At 48.4% G+C, this 13,932-nt stretch overlaps 1 protein-coding gene across 1 annotated transcript in view; it reads right to left on the bottom strand.

Annotated features, from left to right (window-relative positions):
• Positions 1-5,957: 5,957 nt before the first annotated feature.
• The window catches only part of PSKH1 (protein serine kinase H1), a 30,672-nt gene continuing 22,697 nt past the window's right edge, over positions 5,958-13,932 (bottom strand). The window contains exon 2 of the mRNA XM_074151954.1: positions 5,958-6,583. Coding sequence (XP_074008055.1) covers positions 6,266-6,583 — 318 coding nt within the window. The 3' untranslated portion in view covers positions 5,958-6,265. The remainder of the gene's footprint in view (positions 6,584-13,932) is intronic.

Raw genomic sequence — 13,932 nt, 5'->3', positions numbered from 1 at the left:
CACAAAATAAATAATTCTGTACACTCTAATCGTAACGTTACAGACTAATTACAATAGTTCAGACCTCATCCTATAGGACAGCCCTTAGTGGAAAGGCAGGACTCCAAAGGCAAGTTGCAGAACGGGATGCTTCTTGGAACAGCCTCGTTAGGAGACTAACGGGACACGACCAGAGTAACTTCCAAACCATTCCAACCCCAGCACCGGAAATTCAGCAACCAAAAATAACAACAAGTGCCGGAAGACCTCCGGGTCCCGAGAGCTTCCCGGGAGGTGTCTTTCCGAAGCAAAAGGCAACAGGAAAAACTCACGGCATCTGGGCATGCTGGCCAGAGCTGCTGGTTTCTAACCAACATCCTCCATGTTCAGCAGAAAACCACAGTGCAACGATATCTGCAACAGGAGCCGGTAGCTCGCCCGTCGCACAAGGGATCTACAGCATTAACCACGCAGCAGAGGACAGCATGAGGAGGAGAAACTGTCAGCGGGCAGGCAGAGCTCCCTCCACCCCACGGACACTGAGGTGGGAAGGTACCATGCTCCATGATGCTGTTGCCACTTGCATGTCCCTGCTGCTTCACATTTTTTGGGGGGCAAATTTACTGCTCAGTAAGGGCACAGCTGACATGTAGGCACCTGTCTCCGCAGCACCCGAGAGCTGCCGCCTTAATCCAGGCTGAAAGTGGTCAGAAAAAGCACCAAAAACCTCCCGAGAGTGGTGTAGGTGAGTTGGGGCTGGGTATCCGGCACTGAGTGGGTACAGGCACTTTGTGATGTTCTCCAGGATGAAGCTGAGCTGGCAGGAGGCCGGGACACAACCTCCCTCCCTGCACATCCAAGGGCTCACACTGCCACTAGAGAACAGTTTGCAGCTCCTCCAGAGGGTGATTCCTTTGCCCCCCCCACCTCCCCGAAAGCCAATCTCTGTGTCGCTTTGCATCATTTAAAAAACTACATTAAGTCAAAATAGTTGAGATTTTAATTTACCGTGCCTCAAACCCTCCAAATCTTTAGTATCGTCACTTCAAATAGGAATATGGCCCCACATAGTCCAATAAGAAGCCTGTAACCGCCACGACGCACTGGTTGTCCTAGGTTGTATAAAACAATCTTGAGCTGAGTTTGCACTGCAGGGTCCTGTGAGGGAGCCTTCTCCCACCTTGCAAGGCATCACACAGACACTTTTACCAGGCTCCAGGACTCGCCACAGCTCCTGTGGAGCCAAACCCAGAGTTGCTGCCCAGTAGCTGAGTTAACCACCATTCCTATTCCAGTTTGCGCATCGCAGAAAAGTTGACTCTACAAGTACTTCAGCCCAACACCCTGGTAGGAAACAGGATTGAGAAATGGAGTAGGGCATAAGAAAGAATGTAAATTACCAGAATAGAAAATATCTGACCTAAAAGAAGAAAATATCCGATGTTAAGAGTTCTAGAGTTTATAGTTTCCAAAACAAATATGTAATGCGAGCCCTACACTGCAGCAGGTTTCCACACGACCACCAAAGCCAGCAGGTCAGAGCCCTTCTGTCTGGGCGTACTATCACCACAAGGCCATAAACCTTTCCCTCACGGGTGGCTGTATGTTTCCAGGAACACGGTCCAGGAACTGGCAGGAGCATCTGGATGCTCTCACAACCTCAGTGTTAAGCAGCACAGACTTCTGATGGATTGAAGGAAGGGGAAGGGTTACCACCGCAGGGTTCATATGTCGGTTTTTTAGAAACCTGAGAAGGGTGAGAAGTCAATCAAACATGGACAAGTAATTGCTGTAGCAAAATACATAGAAAAATACTTTATGTACTCAAAAATCTGGATGGAAGTCTGTAGACCACCTAATGTTATTTCTGGAAGACCTTTTCACATTCATTTCCAATAATCCTCAAAAAAAAAAAAATCAAGAATCAACAGGCTACGTTCTTTGAAGCCATAATTCTCTCCCCCAAGAGAGCAGCCAAACTCCCAGGATGAAACGATGGGATTGTTTTACACAGTACTGCTAAGTTCCAAAAGACAATCAATGGTAATTCCCCTTACTCCTTAAAACTGCATTTCCCTGAAACAGAACACGCTGGGAAGCAACACCCTGAGCTGCTCCATTGCATCTCATGATGGGAGAAAGCCCCAAACCTGCCAGCCTCAGCACCTTCAGTCTCTACTTTTTCCTACTGTCCCCTGAGATGTTACCCCAGCAGGGTGCTGGTGAGCATCTTCTTTAGACACTGGGGGGGTGACTGCACACGTCTTTGCCCCAGCACTGAGCATCCCTTCCAGCGGGGTGGGCTAAAAATGCTGTTCTTTGGGAACAGTAGAGGAGAAAACGGTGCTGTGCTGAGAAAGCTGTTGAACATCTGGGACTGCAGGTTTGGTTCAGGACCATCACCCAGCACACCACACTCTTTGAAAAGAGCATCTCACCCTGAAACAGTGGGCACATAACCAGAAGAAGGCTGTAGTTGGACAACGATACACTAAAATCTGCCACTAGGTGTCATTCCAGCTTCATTTTCATTGTATGAACGGACGTACACAAAACAAAAGCAATGGTTTACAGAGATTTGCACCCCAGCTGATAGAAAGATGGCAACTCAGCCATGGTCTGGAACATGCATTTGTTACCTGCGTTCTACTGGCTACTTCAGTACCAGAGGAAGTCTTGCAAAAACCCCTATGAGCCAAATTAAGAACCACCATTAAGAGCCAAACAAAGAGATTTAAAAATCGAACAAAAGAAAAGACATTTCAGAGATTTTAGCTTCCAAAATCCCCAAATAAGGCACTCCTGAAAAGTGTAAACTCCTGAGAGTCAAGATAAACTGAGAGCTGAGATGCTCCTGTGGAACATGAGGACAGATGATCAAGATAATTCACACTGAAGAGCCTCTTAGAGGAGAGATTGAAGGCACCTGAACTATTGCCTGTCCCTCTGGCCAGCTGAAGATGTGACACAACTGCAAGGATAAAAGCACCTGAGGAACTGTCCTTGAGCCGGACCTTGCTATGTAGCATCCGGACCATCGCAGTTTTCCGGCCAGAGTGAAAGCAGAAAGATGAGCGAGGGCTCCAAGGGACATGGGAGGAGCTCTGCCAGTCTCCCCTCTGCCCACACGTTACTCTCTGGGTTCCTGCAAATACTGAATATAGAAAAAGAAAAGGGATTGAGCCAAGAGTGTTGTAATCAAATGATGGAAGGAAAGCCCATAAAGATTCTCCCAATTCTTACATGGATTTTTCCATGCAAACAAGAAAATATTGCATTTGTAAAGAGAACTGGGGTTCTTTTTCCAGAAAAGCCAAAGCCCCTTATGGGATGGACTTGGTCCCCTTTGGTGTGATCCCCTAATAGTGGGATGCCTGAGGAGCACATCTCCATGCCCCGAAGAGGCAGGCTGCTGCCACCCACTACTGCTCATGGATGTAAAGGGTCCTCCCTTCTGCCAATTCACCGCCCGGTCACAGCACATCACTGCAGGAAACTGAACCAGGAACCTACAGAGCAACATTTTGCTTCCCAAGTATGTTTCCACCCCAAACTCACCATGAATCACACTGCTTTGAACTTTTCCCTGTGAAAAACCAATTGCTGAAAAGAGCAATAAAGCAAAAAATTGTCACAGAGGAGAATGTTTTTGTTCTGCTTTGTTCAAGCTCGGCCAGACCGGAGCTCAAGGTCCTCACCTTCTTTCCACTTTCATTTATCCCCCACAAAGGAAAGCACGAAGGAACAGTGTGGGCAGACATCTGCCCAACATTTGTGCGTTTCGATGGTCTATTGGTTAAAGGTCTATCAGGTTCTAGAGGTCTTGGCTCAGCTTATCAGTTTGACCTCCTCACACAGGCAAAACACCTATTTTAAGGATAAACATGAAAGCACCCAGGAGGGAAGAGAGATCACAGTGCCTGGGTGTGATGCTCCAAACACGCAGAAGACTCTTCCGAGCAGCAGCTCAGAACCAGAAGCCCTCCAAGAGCACATCCTGCCATCTCTCAACCTACAGGGGAAGAACAATTTTCCAGCTGATACTTGTCTTGGAACAGTTGCTGCTTCTGAAGAGCTGTTTGCAGTAATACAAGCGGAACTGAATTGTTTACGATGCAAAATACGGCAAGCTGCCTGTTTTGTCAGAAATCACACCTAGTTTATAGTCCATGGTAACAAACCAGGGAAGGCTACGTGAGAAGGTAACAGAAGCAGAAGAAACTTTTTTTTTTGCAGTCCACAGAGCTGAAAAAAAACCATTTTTGGTAATTCTGTGGTATCCGTTAATGCTGATGGAAGAAAGACTGTGTGTGATACGGTAGGATGGACGCTCAGAGGAAGGGCAGCCTGCAAAGGATCCAGAGTTTGCAAAATAATAGGCAAAACGATGCAAAGGATTTAGAATTCACCCCAGCTACCCATACGGGCTGTCCTCAGGTTTCCTCTGGCATATTCCCCACCGCACAGCTGGGCACATCAAGCTCTGCTCACAGTGGTCATGGGCCATCCCAGCTTTGGGGTGGGAGGCACATCCCCAGAGATTCCCTTTTTTTTTTCCCTTAGCACAGAAAACGCAGTCTTCTCCCACCGAAACTGCGCTGTTTGCTGATCAAGAGGGGCTGCGGCCAGAGAGTTAGAGCTCCCTGGAGATGCGACCAACCGCTTAAAACCTTGCTGACACTGAAAAACAGCAGCAGAGACATCAATCCTGGGTGGAAAGGTTCTGCTCGCCAGCCCCTTGAGCTTGCACTGCCTCCACCTCCAGCCCAGAGCCAAGCAAGCACTTCCCAGGTGCACAGCATGAAGCAAAAAGTACAGCTTTTCATGTGAAGTTTCAAAAACCAGCTTTCTCCTTCCCTGCAGATCTTGTCTCTGCTGTCACAAGAGGCCGAATCCACCCTGAGACTGTGCCATCAGCCCCACTCTGCTGTTCTAACTAGTTGGGAGATATCTCAGGAGGCTTGCACAAAGCTCAGCTCTACAGCACTCACCTTCCCCAAGAGGTCCTTCACAAGAGGCCCCCACATCACCCGTCCAGCACAAGGAAACCCAAAAGGCAGCTTTTTCCTGTTGGACTTAAGTCACACCTAACAGCTCAGAGGTGTTTGCGTAATGTCTCCAGGGCATTATCACAGAACGGACCTCTGCTACTCAAGATGTAGCACCACTATCCCAACCCTGATGCTACGGAGCCATTTGTGGCCATCCCAACCTCTTCATCCCACCACTTCATTGCCCCAGAGCAGGGACTGCAGAACTGAGGCCGGACAGGCACACGAAGCAGGGGAACCCTGTAAAATTTGCAGACAGGGAGCAATACGTGGAACCACTGAAGTGCTGGTGAAGTGACATGGACAGTAACGCTGGTCGGTCTGAAGGGCGCAGGACATGTAACACATCACAGACATGACAGGGCCATCAGAACAACAAACCCTGGATGGTAGGCACTGGTCTTGCTGCAAATAGGGGAAGGATAATTCAAAGGGGACAGCAAGGAACTCCCCAAAAACCTGTCTTGCCAAAGACATCTCTCTGCCTACCACAAATTTCCGGCAGGACTACAATCCTCTTCCCACCCCTCCATCAGGAGCACCCACCCAGCCCGGATCAAAGGCACCGGACCCCAGCTCCGAGCCCGCAGCGCTTCAGCCTGGTTGTCAATTTGCCTGGCAGCTCCTCGCACAGCTTGAGCACACCCTTGACGTCACCAGGAGGATGGCAGCCCTTGGGGGAAACCTCGCTGTCTGGCTGCTCTTTAGGAGGAGCGGGTGGGCAGCACGCCGGCAGTGAGTCAGAGCTACCCTACTTCTAACTGCGCGTGACTCATCCCAGCTTCGCTGCAGAGGCACCACACAATCTGACTAAACCAGCTCAAAATTTGTGTATATATAATTTTTAAATACATATACACACCCACACGTGTATGTGCACACACATACGTGCATGTACATACCCATAAAGTGATTTCCTTTTTTTTTCATATGCAAGTGAGAGAAACTTAACGCTCTGGAACTAATAAATAACTATGAACAACCTAGCTCCTGGGCTGCAGAAAGAACTCTTCTCCCCACATGGCTCCTGCATTTGTGTATTACTCGAGGCTCTGAACCCATGAGGGCTCCCCCATTTCCTGCGTGAGACCCCGTGGGATGGCCACCACGCCATTCCCTTTCCTCCACACAGGGGGGACACCTGGAGGAAGGGAGGGAGGAACCTGGATGTTCCTCACCAAGTGAGGGACAGAGAAGACATCTGGAAAGACGCCTGGGAGGTCCCAGCCCAGTGCTCAGCCAGTGTACTGCTGCTGGTAGCGCAGGTTGAGCTCACGCAGCTCCCGTTCCCGAACCCGCCGTGACTTGTTGGATTTGGTGGAACGGCTGGAGCGAGTGGACTGTGCTGACTTGGTGCTCTGGCAGCGGGAAGATGCCCTCTTGAGAAGGTTTTGGGAAATGGAACGGTGTAGGTTCTTCATGGAGGAAGAGGCTGCCATGCTGACCACCCACGGGTGCTTCAGGGCCTGGAGGGCCGTCATCCTATCACTGGGGTCCACCGTGAGTAGCCGGTCGATGAAATCCTTGGCCAGGTTGGACACACTGGGCCAGGGCTGAAACACAAAAGAGATAATTAGAATGAAACATCCCAGCATGGCTTCACAGATTAATTAATTCCTCCCATCCCCAAAAGGCACTTTGGGGCATTTTGCTTCTTCCATTCTCTCTTTCGTCCTCATATCTTCCAAGTTGTATCTGCCCAAGGAGAAGGAGACACAATTATTACTTCAAGAGACTGTCAGCGGGAGAGGCTGAATTAGTGGGAAAGATCTACGCGTTCATTAGGTGTAGCGTGGATCCCTCCAGTGGCAGGGCTCAGCTGCCCAGCCTGACCAGTAGCTGACCCTGGATCCCCGTCTTCCCAGTTGCCTTGAGCCTACAAACACCTACACAAACACAAGCGGTCTCGGTCAACCCTCAGACTCAACCATCTCTCCAGCAGCTGGCTGGGACTTCCCTTGTCCCTCTGGTCACCAGATCCTCCTGTGGTCTCGTCCTTGACCTTAGAGACACACACACACACACACGGACGGTCAACATACTTGGAGGGACGGGATGCCATCCAGAGGGACCCAGACAAGCTGGAGAGGTGGACCCATGCCAGTCTCATGAAGTTCAACCAGGCCAAGTACAGGGTCCTGCACTGGGTCGGGGCCACCCCAAGCACAAATCCAGACTGGATGGAGAATGGCTGGAGAGCAGCCCTGAGGAGAAGGACTTGGGGGTGTTGGTGGGTGAGAAGCTCCACACGCCCCAGCAACATGCACTGGCAGCCCAGAAAGCCCCCCGCACCCTGGGCAGCATCCCCAGCAGCGTGGCCAGCAGGGCGAGGGGGGGGATTCTGCCCCTCTGCTCCGCTCTGGGGAGACCCCCCCCCCCCAGTGCTGCCTCCAGCTTTGGGGCCACCAACAGCAGCAGGACATGGAGTTGTTGGAGTAGGGCCAGAGGAGGCCACAGAGATGCTGTGAGGGCTGGAGCCCCTCTGCTGGGAGGACAGGCTGAGAGAGTTTAATTTCTGCCAAAATACCGTATTTGCAGTAATGTGAGAAGTGAGAACATCTCCTGTAGCGTGAGGTGAAGGTTGGGCTGTGGACAAAGCCAGGAAGAAAACCATGGCAAAATCCACTGTAAAAGAGGAGTGGAGGAGGCAGCGTGCTTAGCAGAAAAAATCAAGTGTCGAATGGACCCAGGCAAGGTTTCTGCAATCACTGGGTGTTGTGGGGTCTCACTCCTCCTGGAGCCACCAATAGTGAATTTTTCAAGCACATGGACGCCACATCCCAAGCGGCATTAAAAAAAGCCTGAGGAGATTCAGGCAATGAAGTGAAGATTTTGATACAATAATTAAGGTCATGTACAAAAACACGTAACTGAGTGGAAACAGTGTGTGTGGTTAAAGAAGGAAAAGGCTGCTATTCTGTGTCTTTCATTCCTTTCTTCCTTTGGTAAGGGAGAAAAGAACCCAGCTATTTTAAAATTCAGAGTCCACCAACCGTACAGCCAGATATAACACCCTTTTCTTGTGCAAAAGGTCTAAAAAAGGTATGTCCTGATTCGTTTGAGGTCTGCAATCTATTGTTCCTGAAGGCAATTTTCTCTTTCAAAAGACTCAAAGGCACCAAGCAAGAGAGCTAATCCACGGGAGGATTTTATAACAAAAGGTGGGATGCTCCCGGAGTTACAGCCCAGCTCCCAGCCCCTGACCACAGATAGTCCACGGTGTGGCCAGGAAATATGAACTCAAGGTCAGGAACCCGCTATGAGGTTGGTCAGGGAAGAGAAAGTCTTATTTTACAAGCAATGACTAAAACATCCTGGCTTACCCAGCCTGGCTGAAGCAGGATATATGATCACCGGCAATAGCTGTGCAAGAGAAGAGAGTGAAAATGATATGAACTACTTGATATAAAGAAAATACCAGTACAAGAATAAAAAAACCTATAAATATTCCTGAACTCATTCAGGGTAGAAATGGAAATCCTTAGAGCCAGAGGGCTCAGGAAGGAAGCAGAGGCTCCTCCTGCAGATCAGACACCGCTTCTGTGCTTTGAAACCACATCCAAACTCCACTCCCCTCCACGTTTCAAGAATAAAATCAGTTAACAAAAAAATCTCTTAAAATTCAAGCTTTTCTGCCCACTGCTTTCAAATATAACTAGTTTGCCATGACCTGCCTTAAATCACTTTTCCTTAGCTGATGAAATGCATCCTGGTAATGAATGGTCAGAAAAAAATCAGGCACTTGTTAGACTAGAACAGGGACAATCTTTGATCAGAGACTCATTAAAGTGTTTGTTTAAAAAGAGGACAAATAAAATAGCAAAAACTCTTTCCAAATGTAGAAAAAACCACAATAAAGGTTACAATTGCAACTGACCCCACTGATCTGTTTTGCAGAACTCGGGACCCTTCAGAGAACTAAGGCCTTTCTGCTATTTATAAAAACAGAACCAAAAAGCCAAATCTGCCGCTGCCATGGGGAGACATAAATCACATTTCAAGCCTACAGATTTCCTACCAGGCTTCTGGATTAGGTGTTGCCTTTGTTAAATGGTGGTGAAATGAAACAACTCGCAGGGTTCAATCGTTATTGGCATGACCTCAGACAATACCAGGGTCGTACCATATGTCAACTGGCAAATGATGACATCAACTTCCTTGTAAACTCCCGATCTCGGGTTACAGACACCTCTGGGTTCTCTCTTCCATGGATGGACAGATCCCAAGGAAACCCAGCGACAAGAGGTTTTGCCTCCACTCTAACCAGGATTGCCTCAAAAAACTGTTTTCTATAGCGTTTTTTTTTTAGACTCATTTATCAGCTATTCATACAGTAAAAATCACCAGCTCATCATTACCTGCCTGTGCCTGATTAACCTCCCACCACTTCTCTCCTCCTCCTCCTCCAGCAGACAGAGAGCTCAGCCCGATCTGCTTCCTTCAGAGAGGACTCATTTTCCACTCTCCAACTAACGCTCACGAGACGTCTAAGCTGTGTCTATACAATTTACTGACTTTAACTCAAAGTGACAGTAAATGCTCGTGACAATTCTACTCTCCTTGCAGTGGTAACTTTTTAAGAACTCTCTATTACCATCTTCATTACTGTCACCAGCAATCGGGAGGACTTCGATATCTTGAAACAGTTTTTCTCCACTCAAAACGGAGAAAACACATTCACACGACTCCAACCTTACTGGTTTTCCTGGGGTATTTCTTCTCATCTATCTAAAATCTTTTACCTTTCTGAATACTGTCCCTCATGGAGGTCCAATCATGCCGGGATCTCCATCCTCTCTTTTTTACCTAAATCCAAAGATGCACTCAAATGAAAAACACTTGAGGACTGAGACAACAATACTTTTCTTGGAAATACATCTTCAGGACACGCAGGAAAGATTATTTCCTCCGGCTGCTGTTAGTAACTGCACAGATCTGGAACTTGAGGCAACCTCAGAGCTATTTCGCCATTCAGATACGTTCAAACTTCAGCCAACCGATGGCTGCCCAAGAGAGAGCAGCAGATTCTGCCAGGTGAAACGAGCCTCTAAACACCAGGAACAACATTATTTCAACCGTTTTAAGTCATATCAAAAGACAGCAAATGTGATAATTTAGAATTTGAAGAAATCCATGAAGAACATCTCAGTCTGAAGACCTAGAAACCGTGAACACATCACCAGCCGAAGCCTTGGGAGGGCTGTGCATTGCACCAGTCCAATCTAATGAAACCTAAAGAAGAATAAACTCAAAGAAAAGCAAATTGGATTTCTCATTATTACAATTACTCTAGCTGCAACACAAATGTTTAGTACAGAGTACTTGCAATTAGATTTTTCCTCTGGTCAGCAAACACAAATCCGTTTATCGATCTGTTTATGCAGCCAGGGGGTTCATTTGCTGCACTAAACACATCTTTGGGTTTATTTCACTGAAGCCTTTTCTTTAAAAATAGGTAAGACTACGTTGTACTGAAGCGCTGAGTGGAATGAATTTAGCAATTTTCAATCCCGTTCCCTGGAGAAATGTATCCAGAAACCTTGCATCAGTTGGAAAAACAGCGGTTTTAACTTAGCAAAGCCCCTGGAATGCTCCCGATTAATCCTGCAAGGCAGCAGCAGGAGTTTGTGTAAGGGCTGAGAAGGTCGACGCTTGTGTGTTTGGAGACCACCAGGAAGGACACGAGGGCAGGACACAAGGTGCACTCACACAACAGGACTGGAGCGATCAAGAGGAGATCCTGCTCCTCTGAGGAGAACCAGAGAATGGCTTGGGAGGAAAATGCTCCCATCCAGTGGGCACGAAACATTGCATCGGCTGAGACCCATCAGAGAGCCTTGTCTTTCCTCTCGCTGCTGCAGTGACAAATCCCTTTCTCTTGTGGCACAAAAATGAAGAGAAGTCACCAATATTCGTTCACCTTGCCCCCCTGTTCCTCTATGAACGGATTTCAAGTGTAATGCAGTTTGAGTATAACTTCTGTGGCGTCCCCTCTGTTAGACTGCATTCCTCCAGAAGGGAAAGGCACTCCAGCAGTTCTGGTGTCTTTAAAAAAGGTAGAATAGCCATATTGTGAGCAGAACCTCAGCAGTACTTGCCAAACACCACCGAGACCTCCTACAGGAGACCAACTTTTCAAACAACTGCAATGAAGTCCTCTGTCTGGGACAGCTGTGGCAGCACCCATTTCACAAACCCCATTTCTCACGAGACAAACACTGGATACGGACTAGTTTAACACTGGAGACTATCAGCCCTCATATGTTGGTGGACCGAACAACTTCTGGACAGTAATGGCTGTAACTCCAGAATTTAGCAGAATGGTTAAAACATGATCCAGCAGAATTTAAAAAAAAAAAAAATGTGGGGGGGAGCAGAAAAGCTGCAGTAAGTAAATCTGAATTTTACTTACAGTAACAAGGGAGGTGATCCTCCCTCTCTGCTCTGCCCTGGGGAGGCCACAGCTGGAGTCCTGTGTCCAGTTCTGGGCTCCCCAGTTCCAGAAGGACAGGGAACTACTGGAGAGAGTCCAGCAGAAGCTACGAAGATGATGAGGGACTGGAGCATCTCTCTGCTGGGGAAAGGCTGAGAGACCCGGGGCTGTTCAGATGGAGAAGAGCAGACTGAGAGGGGATCTCATCAATGCTGAGCAATAGCTAAAGGGTGGGTGTCAGGAGGATGGGGCCCGGTGACAGGACAAGGGGCAACAGGCACAAACTGGAACATGGGAAGTTCCATCTCAATATGCAGAAAAACTTCTTTCCTGTGAGGGTGGCAGAGCCCTGGAACAGGCTGCCCAGGGAGGTGGTGGAGTCTCCTTCTCTGGAGATAACCCAAACCTACCTGGATACATTCCTGTCCAACCTGCTCTGGGTGACCCTGCTCTGGCAGGGGGGTTGGACCATGATCTCCAGAGGTCCTTTCCAACCCTGACCATTCTGTGATTCTGTGAATAGCTCACCCTAATGCAGAAATAACAAGCGTCCCTGCAGCAACAACAGGAAACCACAGCACATCTTTACTCTGACATGCAGGCTCAGCAGCGCAGAAAGGAGGATGTCTTGCCATCATTTTGCTTTCCTTTATCATCAACAAGCACTGGCGAAGACTTACCAGCTCGGTCTTACAGGACAAGAGCTCTAAGGTGTTCTCCCCACTGTTACCCAGTCAGGAGCAGGGCTGCCGGGTTTCCGAGATCAGAAGAGATGAGATGCAGTAAAGCCTAGTGCTACTGTAAGCTGTGAAGGATCCTTAAATTAAAACAAAACAAAAAAACCTCCCACCAAAACCACATCCTACCTACAAACCTTCAGGCATGCGGAGATCCCTAGGAGGCAGGAGAGACTGCTGAACTTTCTCTAGTGACTGTGAGGATATTTGAAAGAGAAAACCAGCAATGAGTAACTCATGAGCTTTGAGATGCGCTGTGCAGTCGTCCATTCCTCACTTCTACCTTTCGTGCAGTCACCCCATTCAACCACGGAACCCCAGAGGTTAAGAGGGCTCTCAGGAAGAGGGAAGGAAGATGGACATCCTATATCTAAGAACTGCAGTTATTGGCAAAACTCATTCCTCATCAGAGTACCTGTCCCTTGCATCCCTCCAGGCCCAGGTGACACCCTGCACCTTCGTAGACAGCCTTAGAGTACCACCATAGGGTCACTCTGATGCTCAAACTCCAAAGTCTCGTCGTGCTTTCACCACCTTGTGAAACCGCAAATGAAGTCTGAGATGGTACCAGGCAAACTTCAGACAGACCCATTTTCTTACAGGTGACCTGCTTGAGCCTGACTACAGCATTCTCCAAGCTAACAGTTACTCTCCCCTGACCATCCGAGAGGTCTCCTCGACTCCACAGGCACAGCACTCGGTGTGCAAGCCAACACACACACTGCAGCTCCTTGGCATTTTCCCTAGAGACACAAAGGGATCTTCTGGTTAGTCCTGGGCAAATAAAAGCAGCAGGAAGTCACCTACTTCCGAACTCTGCTTTTAGTCTTGACAGTACCCGCTGAAGGAAAATCACATATTGATTTCCCAAACCCTACCCAAGTTACATGTTGCTTTCAGGAGAACTGACGTGAGCTCTGAAGACGGTGTTATGGGGAAGGTGAGGGACACCCAGAACTGCAAAGACCTGAATCTCCCTTGCCAGTCAGTCTTTACAAAAAAGTAAAGCACAAGGCATGTTATCACAGCTGCTCTTAGGTCAAAAATACTGTATCCCAGCCTCACTGATTGCTAGGAAGTCTGAATGAGTGCTGGAAAAGCCTCAAAACACCAGGGAGAACGAGGAGCCCTGCAGCAGGTTCACCTACAGAAAACCATAAGCTACTATGAAGTTTTACAAGACAAAAAAGATTTACTGGGAATGAGCCTGCCCCAGCAAACAGACTGGATTGAACACGTCCACTTGGTCAGAAGGACCAAGGGCCTTTGTGCCCTTATTGCTGTTAAGAGCAATGCTCCATGCCACAGAAGACAAGCATCTTCTCAATGCTCATTCCCATTTTGATGCTGCTCTCTCCGTCACACCAGCACAGATGGTTTGGCTGGTACAAGCAAAGTGAGTCAAATCAGGGAGCTCCTGTTAATTTTTCTGCCAGGGTTTTCAGCCGCTGCTCCTTGGCGTGATTCACCCGATGGCTGAAGAAGCAGCTACATCAGCCCAAGTGAGCGACCAGCAGAGAGTCCGGAATTAGCAGCACTTCAACCGAGTATGAAACCTGTGCCACTGTCTGTCTTACAGCCTCAATGACAATGGGAAAAACTCCCGCGGTGGAGATTTACAGCTCTGGCCCCTCAGGAATGACAGCTGCTGCTTCCCAGATGTGCCAGCAACTCCTACAAAAGCATCTCCTCAACTTCTAAGCTGCATAAAACACAGGGCTCCTTGCTGATC

This window comes from Numenius arquata, chromosome 8 (assembly GCF_964106895.1).
Source record: "Numenius arquata chromosome 8, bNumArq3.hap1.1, whole genome shotgun sequence".
Taxonomy (NCBI): Eukaryota; Metazoa; Chordata; class Aves; order Charadriiformes; family Scolopacidae; genus Numenius; species Numenius arquata.
The sequence above is the reverse complement of the archived record's forward strand: the minus strand, read 5'-3'. Positions and strand labels throughout refer to the sequence as shown.